The sequence below is a fragment of the Ranitomeya variabilis genome, chromosome 3 (genome assembly GCF_051348905.1).
Source record: "Ranitomeya variabilis isolate aRanVar5 chromosome 3, aRanVar5.hap1, whole genome shotgun sequence".
NCBI lineage: Eukaryota > Metazoa > Chordata > Amphibia > Anura > Dendrobatidae > Ranitomeya > Ranitomeya variabilis.
The window spans coordinates 568,808,649-568,827,575 of NC_135234.1; the positions used below are offsets into that span (position 1 = coordinate 568,808,649).

The window sequence follows — 18,927 nt, forward strand, 5'->3', positions numbered from 1 at the left end:
GCTGATGATGTCTGAAATATGAGGGTGCTATATAAGCAAAGCATAATAATAAATAATAATCTTTTCTGTCTATGGATATTAGGACAGGCATAGAAATTTCTGCAAATATGTGGCATGTGTACAAACCATAATCCAGTGCATGAAACCTGCGTATTAGAGTGCCGGGACTAGATCTGCCATAGACATAAGCACGAACAAGGAATCATTTTATTTAGGTGATGCCAGATTCAAGATTAGGTCGTGCAAAGTGACATAACTGCTAATAATTAATCATTTCATTTAAGAGATGCAGAAATAAACCTTTTTATTTAGAGCCTATAACATAAATACACGCTAAGTGATTTATCCTATGACCTAACAACACGCTTATTCTAGTTCCCAAACAAAACATGTCTCTGAATGCAGCCAGGGATTGATCTCAGGTCTGTCTCAATGATGCTGTCCAGACTACAGGGACAAGAGTGGTCGAGGGATAGGTTGCTGTAGGAGGGAGCAGGCGGGGTCTGTCAGTGACTGATGTACAAGTATTTGACTAGTGGTTTTCAGACACACAAACATACCAGGAGAAAGGTCTGAAATGTTCATGCATCCATGTCCACCAAGACACCTCAGAAGATCCCTAGCCTGATGCAAGTCCCCAGGGCATCTCACTGGCAGCAGAAGACTCATTACCTCACCACATCTCCACTCTACACTGTGATATAATAAGGTAAATCACCATTTTATTCTAATTTCTCACTTTTAAATTATTAATGTCTGGCTTATTTGCAACATTTGGCATTCTTTAGAAAATAAGACATATTTCCCATAATTTTACATACTGTATACAACTTATACATTCATTATGTTTACATACTGTATATAATATATAACACATATATAATATAACATTTACATATATAATATATAACACATATATAACTTTTACATATATTACAAAAATAATTTTATATATAAGATAACAATAATATTATCATTATTTCAAAAGGTATCAACTTATTCTATTCTTTATGCTGCTTAAAAAGAATATCTATATTCATGTATCTATCTTATATGTATATATAGATATACAGATATATATATGTTATATATACATATATATATATTTATATATATAATAAAATGTTACATAAACAATATATATTATTTTATTTACATTTGCAGCTGAGTTGATTATGTCATTATCTGAAATTAAGATATTTGGATATATGTAGGACTTCAGCTCTGCTAAATTTTGCAATTGATTTACAATAAAATCAATCCCCAAAAAAACTAAAAGACAAGCTTAGCTTAACTATATTAGCAGTATACAGTATATTGAATAAAAAAAATAATAATACATGCTCTGTAAATGTACCCTGTATTTTTTAGGATAAAAGAATGTTTCAAATCATTTGGTAGATATTTGCAATATAGAAGAAGTTTTTATTTTGCTAAACTAAGCACAAGTAGTAATGTTTTGTCCTTTTGTATAGGTCTTACGTGGATATATGTTGATTGTTTGATTTAGTGGTGTTGTAACACAAAATTTGGCAATCCATACACACAATGGAGATTTTGTGGCACTATGTAAGACTGGCCGTAGTGTTGTTCTCTACAGTAGTAGTCTTTGGTGAAGAGCAAATTCCTTCCCTTCAAACTTTACCTGATGAAGAGCTACCATTGCTACAAAGTGTGTACACAACAATAGAGTCAAATGAAATCAAGACCTCAGATGCTCCTCATCTATCAAACCCCAATATGACAGAGAATAAAAGTTATCACTCCAGAAAGAGTAAGACGTATCCAGTGTGTGGACAAAACCTGGAAATTCAGGACACTTTCAAATACATTACCACAGTGGTGTCATGCCTGATATTTATAGTCGGGATTATTGGAAACTCAACCCTGTTGAGGATAATCTATAAAAACAAGAGCATGAGAAATAACACCAACTTGCTAATTGCCAGCCTAGCCCTAGGAGATCTGCTTCATATCATGATTGATATACCAATCAACACATATAAGGTAAGGACAAGGTTACTTTGGCACCATTTCATTAAATTGTTCAAATTACGACTTGAATTTTTATTTTACATTGTATTCTTCCATTTTTATGTGAATAAATCAGAAAAATGTTCAGAATCTTTGCTGACATTGAATGGAAACTTATTTTTTATATATAAAGAGGCTGAAAATACTGTAGGTACAAATCTATTTCTGCTCTCACATACGAGGTGGATATGATTGTATCCAATCTGGTCAATGATCTGTGAGCGAAAAGCCCAACTAGCAGCACAAATCCCGTTTGAAGCAACATTTGAAGCCAGCTTTGATTGTTACCAATGGTAGAATCTGAGCTGCTGTTTTCATAATTGTTTCTTATCTGTATATATCTCAATTAGAAACAATGGGTGGATCCAAAAGAAGTCATTGAATTGCAAGTTTTCAGTAAATTTTTATTGGATGAGATCTATCATACAGTGGGGCAAAAAAGTATTTAGTCAGTCAGCAATAGTGCAAGTTCCACCACTTAAAAAGATGAGAGGTGTCTGTAATTTACATCATAGGTAGACCTCAACTATGGGAGACAAACTGAGACAAAAAAATCCAGAAAATCACATTGTCTGTTTTTTTAGCATTTTATTTGCATATTATGGTGGAAAATAAGTATTTGGTCAGAAACAAAATTTCATCTCAATACTTTGTAATATATCCTTTGTTGGCAATGACAGAGGTCAAACCTTTTCTGTAAGTCTTCACAAGGTTGCCACACACTGTTGTTGGTATGTTGGCCCATTCCTCCATGCAGATCTCCTCTAGAGCAGTGATGTTTTTGGCTTTTCGCTTGGCAACACGGACTTTCAACTCCCTCCAAAGGTTTTCTATAGGGTTGAGATCTGGAGACTGGCTAGGCCACTCCAGGACCTTGAAATGCTTCTTACGAAGCCACTCCTTCGTTGCCCTGGCGGTGTGCTTTGGATCATTGTCATGTTGAAAGACCCAGCCATGTTTCATCTTCAATGCCCTTGCTGATGGAAGGAGGTTTGCACTCAAAATCTCACGATACATGGCCCCATTCATTCTTTCATGTACCTGGATCAGTCGTCCTGGCCCCTTTGCAGAGAAACAGCCCCAAAGCATGATGTTTCCACCACCATGCTTTACAGTAGGTATGGTGTTTGATGGATGCAACTCAGTATTCTTTTTCCTCCAAACACGACAAGTTGTGTTTCTACCAAACAGTTCCAGTTTGGTTTCATCAGACCATAGGACATTCTCCCAAAACTCCTCTGGATCATCCAAATGCTCTCTAGCAAACTTCAGACGGGCCCGGACATGTACTGGCTTAAGCAGTGGGACACGTCTGGCACTGCAGGATCTGAGTCCATGGTGGCATAGTGTGTTACTTATGGTAGGCCTTGTTACATTGGTCACAGCTCTCTGCAGTTCATTCACTAGGTCCCCCCGCGTGGTTCTGGGATTTTTGCTCACCGTTCTTGTGATCATTCTGACCCCACGGGGTGGGATTTTGCGTGGAGCCCCAGATCGAGGGAGATTATCAGTGGTCTTGAATGTCTTCCATTTTCTAATTATTGCTCCCACTGTTGATTTCTTCACTCCAAGCTGGTTGGCTATTGCAGATTCAGTCTTCCCAGCCTGGTGCAGGGCTACAATTTTGATTCTGGTGTCCTTTGACAGCTCTTTGGTCTTCACCATAGTGGAGTTTGGAGTCAGACTGTTTGAGGGTGTGCACAGGTGTCTTTTTATACTGATAACAAGTTTAAACAGGTGCCATTACTACAGGTAATGAGTGGAGGAAAGAGGAGACTCTTAAAGAAGAAGTTACAGGTCTGGGAGAGCCAGAAATCTTGATTGTTTGTTTCTGACCAAATACTTATTTTCCACCATAATATGCAAATAAAATGCTAAAAAAACAGACAATGTGATTTTCTGGATTTTTTTGTCTCAGTTTGTCTCCCATAGTTGAGGTCTACCTATGATGTAAATTACAGACGCCTCTCATCTTTTTAAGTGGTGGAACTTGCACTATTGCTGACTGACTAAATACTTTTTTGCCCCACTGTAACTATTATAACAAATACTGAGTGTATTTTTGACTATTCATACAAGGCAAAATACTATAGAGTATATAATAAAGCAAAAAATAATAAACGAAAGAGGAAAGAAAACAAACCCAGATAACAAAATTAATAAATCTTTATTCAATTTATATTAAATAGCCAATAAAGCTAAAAATTGGAAATAAATGCAAAGAGATGCCTGGGCAAGAACAGTCATCATAAATGCATATCTTTTGGATAGTGATCTAATGTAGAATATGGAGAACCTACAAAATGAATTACACATAATTATCCCTATAATGTAATAAGACCATCAAGTGGGCAAATAAATCAACATACAGTGGGTACAGAAAGCATTCAGACCCCTTTAATTTTTTTTCATTGCAGCCATTTGGTAAATTCAAAAAAGCTCATTTTTTTCTCATTAAATTACACTCTGCACCCAATCTTGACTGAAATTCTTTGCAAAATTATTGAAAAAGAAAAACTGAAATATCACATGGTCATAAGTATTCAGACCCTTTTGCTCAGTGTTGGGTAGAAGCACCCTTTTGAGCTAGTACAGTCACGAGTCTTCTTGGGAACGGTTTTTCACACTCGGATTTGGGGATTCTCTGCCATTCTTCCTTGCAGATCCTCTCCAGTTCCGTCAGGTTGGATGGAAACATTCGTGGACAGCCATTTTCAGGTCTCTCCATAGATGCTCAATTGGATTTAGGGCAAGGCTCTGGCTGGGCCAGTCAAGAATGGTCACAGAGTTGTTCTGAAGCCCCTCCTTTGTTATTTTAGCTATGTGCTTAGGGTTATTTTCTTGTTGGAAGATGAACCTTTGGCCAAGTCTGAGGTCCAGAGCACTCTGGAAGAGGTTTTCATCCAGGATATCTCTGTCCTTGGCCGCATTCATATTTCCTTCAATGGCAGCCAGTCGTCCTGTCCCTGCAGTTTAAAAACACCCCCATAGCATGATGCTGCCACCACCATGTTTCATTGTTGGGATTGTATTGGGCAGGTGATGAGCAGTGCATTGTTTTCTCCACACATACCGCTTAGAATTATCACCAAAAAACATCTATCTTCGTCTCATCAGACCAGAGAATCTTATTTCTCATAGTCTCTGAGTCCTTCATGTGATTTTTAGCAGACTCTATGCGGGCATTCATATGTCTTGCACTGAGGAGAGGCTTCCATTGGGGCACTCTGCCATAAAGGTCTGACTGGTGGAGGGCTGCAGTGATAGTTGACTTTGTGGAACCTTCTCCCATCTCCTTACCGCATCTCTGGAGCTCAGCCACAGATCTTGGGGTTCTTCTTTACCTCTCTCACCAAGGCTCTTCTCAGTTTGGCTGGACGGCCAGGTCTGGGAAGACTTCTGGAGGTCCCACACTTCTTCCATTTAAGGATTATGGAGGCCACTGTGCTCTTTGAGTACTGCAGAAATTCTTTTGTAACCTTGGCCATATCTGTGCCTTGCCACAATTCTGTCTCTGAGCTCCTTGGCCAGTTCCTTTGACCTCATGATTCTCATTTGATCTGACATGCACTGTGAGCTGTGAGGTCTTATACAGACAGGTGTGTGCCTTTCCAAATCAAGTCCTATCAGTTTAATTAAACACATTAAGTGTCTGAGCAAAGGGTCTGAATACTTATGACCATGTGATATTTCAGTTTTTCTTTTTTAATAAATATGCAAAAATTTCTACATTTCTGTTTTTTTTCAGTCAAGATGGGGTGCAGAGTGTACATTAATGTGAAAAAATTAACTTTTTTCAATTTACCAAATGGCTGCAATGAAACAAAGAGTGAAAAAATTTAAGTGGTATGAATACTTTCCGTACCCACTGTAGAGGATAGCAGCCTAAGGCACTATAAAAAGTGCACATACAAATAATAAAAAGGAATACAAATCAATATCAAAAGCAATTGCACAAATGTAAAGCCAACATGTCCAGATCTATAACAGATAATAAAATACAGTGATTACATATAAGATCCAGATGCTTGACAGCTAAACAACTAAAGTATGGTAAAAACATATGCACGTGCAAGCAAAAGCATATGAGGTAGGTGGTGGAGCATATATGTTCAGAAATGAAAGTGCTAGTGCCCATGAAGCATATGAAAATAATACAGAGCATATATGCTTTATTAGACGGTATGTGAAGTAGATTGCAGCCTGATAGTTCTATGGCATGATTATAAGAACTCCATAACCAAGTAAAGGCACCATACCTGAATGAGACGGTAAATGCACAGAGTACCCAGGCATCACTCTGCTTTATTGGCTTTTTAATATAAATTTAATAAAGATTTATTAACTTTATTATCTGGATTTGTTTGGTCTTTTATCGGTTCTGTGTATAATAAAGCAGCAGACTCATGTAACTATTGTATTGTGTGTATTGCTTTTATTTTAGCAGATATTTACCTAGAAAGTCAAAGAAATGTGATAATATGGAGTTCTTGCACCAGCCCTGAATCTAAGTACCCTGTCTGCTCAGGGTAGAGGGTCTTGTTGACCCTCTTCGTACCCCTGGATCATATTCTATACTCTACTAACACCCCTACTCTCCCCCTGTTGGGTCAGTCTTTCCTGTATGCTGTGATGCTATAAAACTGCTATTATTTCCTTATGTAATTAATGCATAGATTTACTGACAAATAGTCTTTGAAGCCTTTCTGCTTGTTATGTTGGGTGTAAACTCCCTTAAGCCAGCCATTTATTAAGCAAAGCAATTACAAACTTTTGAAGAAATGTTGAGCAATGTGCAATAACATAAACAGAAGGGGAAGGGCGGCAAGTACTGTAAATATCCCAAGCCTGACACTGAGGTTAAATCATAGAGGAAGCAATTTGTAATGCTAGACAAGTTCTGTACAATGCTAACATGGACCAAACATTACATAAGAGCATAACGAGCATTAGCTATGCATGAAGCGCTCATGTAAATAGTGTCGTAATCCGTCGTGTGTTTCACTAAGAACTTCAATATTTGTATACCTTATTTTTTACAAGCAGATTGTTAGTGTATGTCCTAGTACTTTTTTGCAAAAGTATCTAGTTAGAAATAAATAATTAGTAAAAATAGATATAATGGCTAATGTAATGTAGTATTTTTTATAGTCTGTTTATAGACTGTTCTTACAATGTCTTTCTGGAGGTAATCATTGTTGTCATAAATGGGATTTAAAGGAAGAAAAATTGAATCTGAGAAATTTAGTGAGGGTTTTTGTAACATGAGATGATGATTCATTAGTGATTTTTTGATTTACTGTTTTATTAAAATGGATTTAAATCATACTTCTTATATAACCTAAAAAAAAGACACCATTATTTTGGCCACGCTTATGCTTATATCGTGTTCTATGAATGGTTATCTATAAAGTATACTATAAGAATCGTAGTGGTGTCATTACTAGTTGGACAGAGGGGTGCATAACAAGGCCAAAGCTTGCCAAAAATAGCAAAGCACACATTGCAATTGCTTAACCTACTGTAGATATTGTAAAAATCAATCATATGTGTGTCAAAGTAGTCGTAAATTTAAGCAATTATATTGAACAAATAAAAACCAATATATAAAAACTGAATGTTCAGAAAAGCAAGCAAAAGATTTAGTGGGCATTGTCATTTTTTGTTTCATTTCAGATAAATAAATTAATATAAAATAACTAAATATGACTAAATATGAATAAGACAAATAAATAAAAATCTTGATATGAAATAGATTACCAGATTGATGCATATATATGTACAGTGGGTACAGAAAGTATTCATACCCCTTTAAATTTTTCACTCTTTGTTTTATTGCAGCCATTTGGTCAATTCAAAAAAGTGCATTGAAAAAACAGAAATTTAGTAATTTCTGCAAATGAATTAAAAAAGAAAAACTGAAATATCACATGGTCATAAGTATTCAGACCCTTTGCTCAGACACTTATACTTAAGTCACATGCTGTCCATTTCCTTGTGATCCTCCTTGAGATAGTTCTACTCCTTCATTGAAGGCCAGCTGTGTTTAATTAAACTGATAGGACTTGATTTGGAGAGGCACACACCTGTCTATATAAGACCTCACAGCTCACAGTGCATGTCAGACCAAATGAGAATCATGAGGTCAAAGGAACTGACCAAGGAGCTCAGAGACAGAATTGTAGTAAGGCACAGATCTGGCCAAGGTTACAACAGAATTTCTGCAGTACTCAAGGTTACCAAGAGCCCAGTGGCCTCCATAATCCTTAAATGGAACTTTGCCAATGTCGTATGCTGAAAAACATCCACACCATTACTTTAGTGTTGGTATGGTGTTTTGAGGGTGATAAGCCATGCCTATTTAACTCCATACATGGTGTATATTATGGCACACAAAGAGTTCAATTTTGGTCTAATCTGCCCAGACTATATTCTTCCAGTATTTCAAAGGCTTGTCTAAATGTTGTTGAACATACTTTAAAAGCAATTGAACATGCTTTTTGATGAGCAATTCAGTCTTGCGTGGTGAGCATGCAAACAGCCCATGGAGGTTGAGCTCATTACATATAGTTTTCTTTGAAACAATTGTACTTGCTGATTCCAGGTCTTTTTGTTGGTCTTCATAGGTGGTTCTTGGCTCTTGGACAACTGTTCTGATAATTCTTTTCACTTCCCTATAAGAAATCTTGGGTGGGCAACTGGTCATTGCTGATTTATGGTGAAAATATGTTATTTCCACTTCCGTATTATGGCCCCAACAGTACTGACTGGAAAGAAAGTATTTTATAACCAATGCCATTATTATTCTTTGCAACAATAAGATTGCAAAGGTCTTGAGACAGCTTAATGGATATACCCATCATGACATGTTTCCTCTGTGACATCTTGGTAATGAGACACCTTTTCATAGTTGAATCAGCTGATATTATTTTTCACTAAGTTGCAGGATTGCTTTCTAATTACTAGGATAGGATATTTCAGCTGGTGTGATGACTTTCTATGGCTTTTTGCATCTCTCTTTCTTCATGTGTTCAATACTTTTTTCTTGTGTCATTTCTCATTATTACACATAGCTTAATTTATGGACATCTATGGTTTAATTTCTTTGCCTTTGTGGATTGGATGGGTTGTTACTGACATCTGGTAATAATTTCATGTCAATAGCACCTTTAGAAATATATTTACTTAGGAAATTGGTGACGTATACAATACTTATTTCACCAGCTGTATGAAATAATAACTTGAACAGTATGGTAATATGGTGGAAAGCTTTCCTTGGAGATTACTAGATGATCTGTGTTCTTATGTTTTTCTTCATCTTTAAGTATTACTCTGTAATCTGTGTGATTCTTATGTCCGCTGTTGCTTATCTCCATCTACAGTACACCGCCTGATATATATAAGACCATAGATTCTATGCCAGTGTCTACCTGTTCATCTGAGAATGGTCTTATTCTCCTCTCTACCCTTGCCTGGCCTTCATAATGCCCTGCATTACCTTTATGTCCTCAATGTTCCCTTTATCATCCAAAGTTCAATGTAAACTATTTCCTTTTTCCCTTTATGTGTCTTTTTGTCTGAGGCTCTGGAGCACCTGCTGCTCTTCTTTCTTTTGCCACTTTCCTTTACATTGTAGTAAGTAGGATGCAATTACTTTTGACATTACTCATTGTCACTTACCATCTACACTACGTGGTCTCATATCTGCGTTTCTGAATATTTTGCAATGTTTCATCACCTTGGCCCCATGTCTTGTAAATTGTGTTCATATGTGCTACGACAACCTTTGTGCCCTGCATACAATGCAAGTAATTCTTAACTGACTATAACTTTCTGAGAACCAATCATTCTCTCCCTGATACTAATTATTTCTTCAAGTGTCAGACAACGGGGTTTACCTATTGTCATAACAGCTTTTGTTGCACATTTGTCATTTTGACTGATTTGTGCACAACTGAAGCAAATTTGTAAAATCAGTGTTACATGCAATGTGGGTTTTTATTAAAGTTTCTCTCATTTCACATGCTGGGATCTTGCAACAAATGATTCCTGACAGACCTGATGCAAAATGATGCAAGTTGACACATTTTAAGTTTATTTGCTTTCCATAGAAGGGCAACTTTTCCATTTTTATGTAAACAAATGTAAAAATAAGTATTAGAATGAACCAGACTGAAAAATTAATAAAAGTAGCAAATGTGTTTCTTTATATTAAAACCATTGCACTATGTAGAAAAAAATGTAAATTGGTCTCAAGCTGCTTGCATGGCTTGTAACTAGTGTTGAGCATTCCGATACCGCAAGTATCGGGTATCGGCCGATACTTGCGGGTATCGGAATTCCGATACCGAGATCCGATACTTTTGTGGTATCGGGAATCGGTATCGGGATTAATATCAATGTGTAAAATAAAGAATTAAAATAAAAAATAGGGATATACTCACCTCTCCGGCGGCTCCTGGACTTTACCGCCGTAACCGGGAGCCGTTGTACCTAAGAATGCGCGCTTGAAGGGCCTTAGATGAGGTCACTGCGCTCTGATTGGTCCGTAGCGGTTGCGTGACCGCTACGTGACCAATCACAAAGCAGTGACGTCACCTAAGGTCTTTCAAGCGCTTGAAATACCTTAGAAGACGTCCGCAGCTTCTGATTGGTCGCGTAGCGGTCGCGTGACCGCTACGCGACCAATCACAAAGCAGTGACGTCTTCTAAGGTATTTCAAGCGCTTGAAAGACCTTAGGTGACATCACTGCTTTGTGATTGGTCGCGTAGCGGTCACGCGACCGCTACGGACCAATCAGAGCGCAGTGACCTCATCTAAGGCCCTTCAAGCGCGCATTCTTAGGTACAACGGCTCCCGGTTACGGCGGTAAAGTCCAGGCTGCGTCGGAGGGTGAGTATATCCCTATTTTTTATTTTAATTCTTTCTTTCACACATTGATATGGATCCCAGGGCCTGAAGGAGAGTTTCCTCTCCTTCAGACCCTGGGAACCATACAGGATACCGTCCGATACTTGGTGTCCCTTTGACTTGTATTGGTATCGGGTATCGGTATCGGATTAGATCCGATACTTTGCCGGTATCAGCCGATACTTTCCGATACCGATACTTTCAAGTATCGGACGGTATCGCTCAACACTACTTGTAACTTAAGATACTGCAGTCATCATGCAGGATGTCTTCATTGCAAATCTGGCAGGGACATCAGAGAGGGGATGTTTAATGTTTATTTTTTATGCTATAAAATTATTTTATCATTCCATTGATAAAAACTTGACTATAATAATATTGGCAAGTAATATTAGTCATCATACCCTTTCTACCAAGAAAAACAACTGCAGCAATATGCTACATTTTTGGCACACCATGACAAATATATTAAAACATCTATGTAGAAAAACTTAAGTTTATGTGCTAAACATAAATACATGTTATTGTTCTGGCACATTAAACTTCAGTCATGCTAAACCGTACTATTCATTACACATCAATTCTATGCCAATTTCATGCTTAATTCAATTTAAATAGAATTTGTGGTCTGGTTCACATCATCCCCTATTCATTTAAATGCAAGCAAAATACATTTCATTTAATAACCCATGACCAGTGGTCCGCAAAGATGCATTCATTTTCCAAAGTTCTTAACAAAAGATAATTGGTAAACTTCAATGCATGTAATAAGATCAGTATTTTTTGGTTGCTTGATAAAGATCAAGAAACTATGGTTCCAAGTTTATCCTTTTATTCGACAGACCAGCTTTTTACTCCTGCACTTGTTTAAAGCATAATATTTATTGCACTTTCATAATATTTATAATATTGTTTCTTCACTTTATTACTTATTAGAAGCTTTTGTGTGACCGTTTTTTTTTTTTCCTTTTAGTGGCTAATGTAAAGCCTAATGAATATTAATTACAAAAAGACTTACCTGCAATTCTTCTGTCTCACCAATCAAACCGCTCTCATATTTGGTCTTGCTGTTGAATAAAGCCCAATCATATCATTATTAAGTTTGATTATTATTATTTATTGGAGCACCATTGATTCAAAGGGTTTGCACAAAAAATACAAATATAAATTCTAATTAACAAAATAGCAATGACAGACAGCCTACCCTCACAGGATTACAGTCTACAGGAGAATTGTTAAGGCGACAATAGGTTAGGGGTTTTCAGCAGCTTTGGTGGTGGTGGTGGTGATTTGACAGCAAAGTCATTGCAGGATATAAGCTTTCTTGAAGAGATGGGTTTTCAAGTTCTGTCTGAAGGGTCGGTATGTTGAAGACAATCGGACTTGTTGGGGAACAGATTTCCAGAGGATGGGGGATGCTCGTAAGATATCGTGAAGGCGATTGGATGAGTAATGTACAAGAGTGGAAGAGAGGAGATTATGTGATTACATGTGGTAAGATATCAATTACAGTGTGTCCGTAAAGTCATGGAGCACTTTTGACCAGTCACAGGATCTATTTATAGTTTACATTTTTGCGCCCTTATCAGACCTGTTCAAAATCTGTGCATGCGTATGCTCGACAATTACACCTAAGCAAGACTACAGTTCATAAGGTGTTAAAGAAACATCTCTGTTTTACGGGGTACAAATTGCAGCTGTTGCATGCTATCAAACGGGCGGATTGACCCAAACGATGCATGTTTGCTACAGATATGCTTCATGAGATCGACAATGATGCAAGATTTTTGCAGAAGATTGTGTTTAGCGATGAGGCGACCTTCCATATCTCCCTGATGAAGGACTTAATCTGAAACGCGCGTCGGGGTGCGTTCCTGCCTGCACCGACATGACCACACAGGTGATTACCTCCTACGCTGCTATTCAGCTTTACTAAAACATTTTTTGTGGCTTATTTGTGCCCAGGCACTGTATTACCACTACGGTGATTATTTTACACATCAGTGAGGCATTTGGGTGTATTTTTGAATATTGTTACTCATATCTTTTCATTTCATTTGGCACTGTTCTAAGCTATCATTTAGATACTATCCCTAGCGGCATTGCGCCTATCTTGTTTAACTATATGCACATGCACTTTACTGCCACTTGCTGTGTTTTATTAGTGTAGCTTACCTGTTTATATTGTGAGGTTCGTGCTATGTTTTCACCTTATCATATATATACATTTTTGTACTGACATACTGTATACACATTTGTGTCTTATATTTTGTGTTTTTTACTTCAAGCTTTGTAGATTATATTACTCAGCACAATCTCTTATTGATTAGCTTATATATCTACTACACATGTTTGTCAGTCTTACATAGGGTGTGTCTCTGGTCCATTGTGTGCATGGCAGACACACTGTGTGTTGTCATTATCATGGCATTACTTTTTGCTTCCTTGTATTGTTTTAATCAATAAATGATATTCTTTTGTACTATTTACATTTATTGTTGTCTTTTATATTGATATACATTGAACCTTTTGCTTGGTTTTTCCTCTTTGTTGCAATTTGATTCTTGCCGAATGGTCTGCCATTCACTCCACAAGTAGTCATCTGCATAACTTTTTGTGCACTATATTGGACATCGATTTCTTTCACATATGTTGGTTGCTTATTAAGTGTGTAATTTCATCAGACCTTCCTTATCTGTGGACATGTTCATCGCCATAACGTCCGAATATGGGCTGCTGAAATTCCTCATGCCTACTTTGAGCACGAACGTAACACCCCTAAAGTGAATGTGTAGTGTGGCCTGATGCATTATACGGTGATAAGCCCATTTTTTTTCACAAAGCGGTCTGTGATGGCAAACACGTATCTTGACATGTTGGAATTGTATGCAGTGCCACAATTTCCAGAAGATGTCATCTTTCAACAGGACGGTGCTCCTTCACACTACACCACGATTGTTCAGGAGTTTCTGGATAGAACATTCCCCCGGCAGTGGATTAAGCAGGAGTTCTGTCAAGCAATGGCCACCACGATCCTGGATCTGACGCCCTTAGACTTTTACTTTTGGGGTTATGTGAAGAAACATGTGTACATTGAACGTATCAACAACATTAATCACTTAAAACAGAGAATCACATCACACATGTTATTCACTTTGTCCTTATCCGTGTGTGGCAAGAGCTTCACTATCGTTTGGATGTGTGTAGGGCAACAAATGGAGCCCATATCAAACTGCACTGAATAGGTATGAAACTGGGAGAGTTTTTCTTTTATTTGGGGCAGATTTCACATTTCTATTGTTTTTGTTGCTTTCCAGTGAATGGTCAAAAGTGCACCATGACTTTACGGACACACTATAGTTCAGAGATATATGGAGAAGCAGATTATGGATAGCTTTGTAGGTCAGTGTTAGATGTTTAAACTTTATGTGTTGGGAAATTGTGAGCTGCTGAAGAGATTTACAGAGTGGAGAGGTAGAGTAGTAGCAAGGAGAGAGGTGGATTAATCAGGCAGCAGAGTTAAGAATTCACTGAAGAAGTGCAAGAGCGTTAGTTAGGAGGTGACAATGGAGAATATTGAAGTAGGCAAGGCAGGAGATGAGGGCATACACTACCATTTTATTAGATTCAAGGTTGAGGAAGGGACGAATTCTGAATATTTTTTGTGTTAGAGGTCGCAGGAGGTGGTAAGAGCTTGGATAGTTTGAAGGATAGAGCAGAGTTGAGGGTTACTCCAAGGCATCGACTTGCAGCACAGGGGAAAGCATGATGTTGTTTACCATGAAATGGGGAAAAAATGATTAGTTCAATTTCATCCACATTACATTTTAGGAAGCATGAGGAGAAGAAGGAGGATATGGCTGATAGACCCTTTGGGATTCTGGACAGCAGGGAGGTGATGTCTGGGCCAGAGAGGTAGATTTGAATGTTATCTGTATATAGATGATATACTGGAAGCTTTGGGACGTTATGAGATGTCTCAGGCCAAAGGTATACACCGTGTTCCAAATTATTATGCAAATTGGATTTAAGTGTCATAAAGATTTAATTGTTTTTCAAATAAACTCAGGGATAGTATTGTGTCTCAGGGCTCAATGGATCACTGAAATCAATCTTAAACACATGTGATAATTAGTTTTCCCAAGTGATTCTAATTAAAGGAAAACTACTTAAAAATGATGTTCCACATTATTAAGCAGGCCACAGTTTTCAAGTAACATGGGAAAGAAAAAAGATCTCTCTGCTGCCGAAAAGCATCAAATAGTGCAATGCCTTGGTCAAGGGATGAAAACATTAGATATTTCCCGAAAATGTAAGCGTGATCATCGTACTGTTAAGAGATTTGTGGCTGAATCTGAGCACAGACGTGTTTGTGCTGATAAAGGCATAATGAGAAAGGTTTCTGCCAGGCAAGTTCATTGGATTAAGAGAGCAGCTGCTAAAAAGCCACTGCAAACCAGCAAACATAAATTTGAAGCTGCTGGTGCCTCTGGAGTGCCTCGAACCTCAAGGTGTAGGATCCTTCAAAGGCTTGCTTTGGATCATAAACCTACTATTCGGCCACCCCTAAACAGTGTTCACAAGCAGAAACGGTTGCAGTGGGCCCAAACATACATGAAGACTAATTTTCAAACAGTCTTGTTTACTGATGAGTGTCGAGCAACCCTGGATGGTCCAGATGGATGGAGTAGTGGATAGTGGTGGATGGCCGCCATGTCCCAACAAGGCTGCAACGTCAGCAAGGAGGTGAAGGAGTCATGTTTTGGCCCGCAATCATGGGGAAACAGCTGGTAGAGCCCTTTAAGGTTCCTGAAGGTGTGAAAATGACCTCTGCAAAGTATATAGAGTTTCTGACTGACAACTTTCTTTCATGGTATAAAAAGTAGAAATGTGCTTTCAGGTGTAAAATCATCTTCATGCGTGACAATGCACCATCTCATGCTGCAAAGAATACCTCTGAGTCATTGGCTGCTATGGGCATAAAAGGAGATAAACTCATGGTGTGGCCACCATTGTGCCCTGACCTCAACCCTATAGAGAACCTTTGCAGTATCATCAAGCAAAAGATCTATGAGGGTGGGAGGCAGTTCTCATCAAAACAGCAGCACTGGGAGGCTATTCTGACCTCATGCAAAGAAATACAAGCAGAAACTCTCCAAAAACCTCACAAGTTCAATGGATGCAAGAATTGTGAAGGTAATGTCAAAGAACGGTTCCTATGTTAACATGTAACTTGGCCTGTTAGGCTGTTTTGGAGTTAAATAGCTTTTTTGTTCAGTGAATGTGACCTCCTAATGCTTCAAATTCAGCAAATGAGCATATTCAGTTCTTTAAAACATATCAAATGTTTAGAAATTCTACTTTGCCTAATAATTTGGAACAGTGCATTTTGAGTTTTTATTCATTTTGGAGATTATACTGCTATCATTGGGAGGTTTCTTCGATAAAATTCAATGTATTCTCTATCGGGTGATGACTTTTATTAGACTGACTGTCACTTGCACTGACCATTTAGGAAAATCCGAGAAAAATATAATTTGCATAATAATTTGGAACATGGTGTAGAGCAGGGGTGTCAAACTGCATTCCTCGAGGGCCTCGAACCATGAGTGTTTTCAAGATTTCCTTAGCATTCCACAAGGTGCTGGAATCATTCTGTGCAGGTGATTAAATTATCACCTGTGCAATACAAGGAAATCCTGAAAACATGACCTGTTTGCGGCCCTCGAGGAATGCAGTTTGACACCTCTGGTGTAGAGGGAGAAGAGTAAAGGTTCCCGGACCGAGCCTTAAGGGACATCGAAAAAAGAGAGGTGGAATGAGGCAATATTATGGGAATGAGAGATGCTAAATGTGTGGTTAGGGAGGTGTGAGGAGATCCAGGAGAGGGCAAGGTCATTGACACCAAGGCAAGAGAGGATCTGTAATAGGAGGGAATGTCAGCTGTGTCAAAGGCAGAGGACAGGTCTAAAAGTTAGCTTTAGTAGAAAGTAAGTCTGAAGCTGGATTATAGGTTGACGAAAAGTGAGTTGAATGACAGGTGAGAGGAAAGATCTATGTGGATCAACTGTTCAAGGAGTTTGAAGGCAAAGGAGTGTAGCGATATAGGGCAATAGCTGGACATAGAGGTTGGTTCAAGAAATAGTTTATTCAGGATAGATATGATTGCTTCATGTTTGAAAGTAGAAGAGAAGACATGAGAGGTTAATAATAGTTTGAAGAAATAGGTTTTTACTGTGGTAAGCAGGATGGTGTAGTTGGGGAAGAAATTGAATTGGATTAAGAGAGCAAGCAATGAATTGTGATAAAAGTGTGATTTCAAAAAAATATGAGAGAGGTCCGGTGCCTGCGCACTGCAGTACTTTGCTCTGCCCTCAACAGGGCAGACAAAGTACACCTGCGCCGGAGCCGCAGCATGAAGACCACAAGAGGACGTCATCTGATGAAGATGGGAGGCGCCAGACCGGACCGTGACACCCATCGGACCGGACTGGGACCGGGACCACCCCTGGGTGAGTATAATCTAACCTCTTTTTCTTATCTTTTAGGATACATCGGGGGCTTATCTACAGCATTCCAGAATGCTGTAGATAAGCCCCTGATGCCAGTGGGCTTAGCTCACCCTCGATTTTGGGGGTGACAGGTTCCTTTTAACTCCTTGGCATATCCTCTGCCAGCAGGGGATATATTAAGCAACTCTGCCCTCCACACCATGCCTGAACTTAGGTTCCTAGCAGCAGTCCATATCTAGTGTTCCATCTAAGCTCATGTTTGTATTAACTCTCCTGTCGACCCAACTTATATACCCATTCTGACTTCTCCACTCCTGACCTCGGCTCCATATTCTGATACTATTCCCTGACCTTAGACTGTCTGACTACGTCTCTGCCTGTGCCCATGTACCTCATATCCCTGCTTTGACCCATGGGTCAGCTGCTGCAGGTCCAGGTACGACCCTGGAACATCCCCTGGTGGCTACCGTAGGGCCCAAGCCTTTCTTCACAATCAGAGGCTCTAGTGAGGAGTAGGCTGTATCTGTGTCATGAAGTGAGGAAATGGTTGACAGAGATAGAACAGAGTTAGAAAGTGAGTGAGTGTCAAGGTGTGAGAGGTTCCTGTGAGGGTGTGCGAACTGCTGGACTTGGGGGGCATAGAAAGGTCAGGGATGAATAAGTGAGGAGATGATGGTCAGATTGGGGGAGAGGTGAGGTTGTAAGGTTAGATAGGGAACAAGTGAAGAGAAGGTCTAGTGTTTGTCAATCTGTGTGTGTGAAGCAAGTGGCAGAAGTTTGAAGGCTGTCAACTGGTGGGTGTCAATGGCGATGTTGAAGTCATCCATGGTGATGATGGAAATATAGTTGTGGCTATCATAAAAATAACACCATAAATACTGAATCTTGTCATACCCTTAAGGATGTAATTCTTACAAAGTAACTATCTGAAGTTTGCCACACACATCGAGCAATAACTTGTTAAAATGAATAAGGAATTAATAAGGTCATCAAGATACAATGCAAATAATAAAATGTTGTACAATGTACCTATGTATGGAAGACAAGGAAAGGGGATTTGTGACTGATAGGGTGTTTAGGACTTGCTATTCTATATAGATAGGTATGAGGTAAGAAGATGGATATTGGTTAGATTGGTTGCTGGAAGGGTGTGAATGGCTTTTTTTATATGAAGAAGAATTTGATCTACTGGTTAAAAGTCACTTCCTCAACAGAAACCCAATCTTCTAGTACTTTTAAAAGCATGTATTGTACTTACAGTCTAAAAGATTTTATTGAGTGTTGCTCAACAGGAAAAGATCTGTAAACTATGAAATGAAATTCATGTACTCAACAACAACACTAAGCAGCGTCACAGCACTTTCTACTAGCCTTAGTTTACTGTTATGACCCCAATGGCGAGGGTCTCAGAGATATCAGCAAGTCTGCGAAGTACAAAAATCCAGCTCATAGGGCAGTGGTAACTGGGTT

General features: G+C 38.6%; 1 protein-coding gene across 1 annotated transcript in view; it reads left to right on the forward strand.

Annotated features, from left to right (window-relative positions):
- Positions 1 to 459: 459 nt before the first annotated feature.
- EDNRB (endothelin receptor type B) overlaps positions 460 to 18,927 on the forward strand; it is an 88,698-nt gene continuing 70,230 nt past the window's right edge. The window contains exons 1-2 of the mRNA XM_077297190.1: positions 460 to 709; positions 1,476 to 2,007. Coding sequence (XP_077153305.1) covers positions 1,549 to 2,007 — 459 coding nt within the window. The 5' untranslated portion in view covers positions 460 to 709; positions 1,476 to 1,548. The remainder of the gene's footprint in view (positions 710 to 1,475; positions 2,008 to 18,927) is intronic.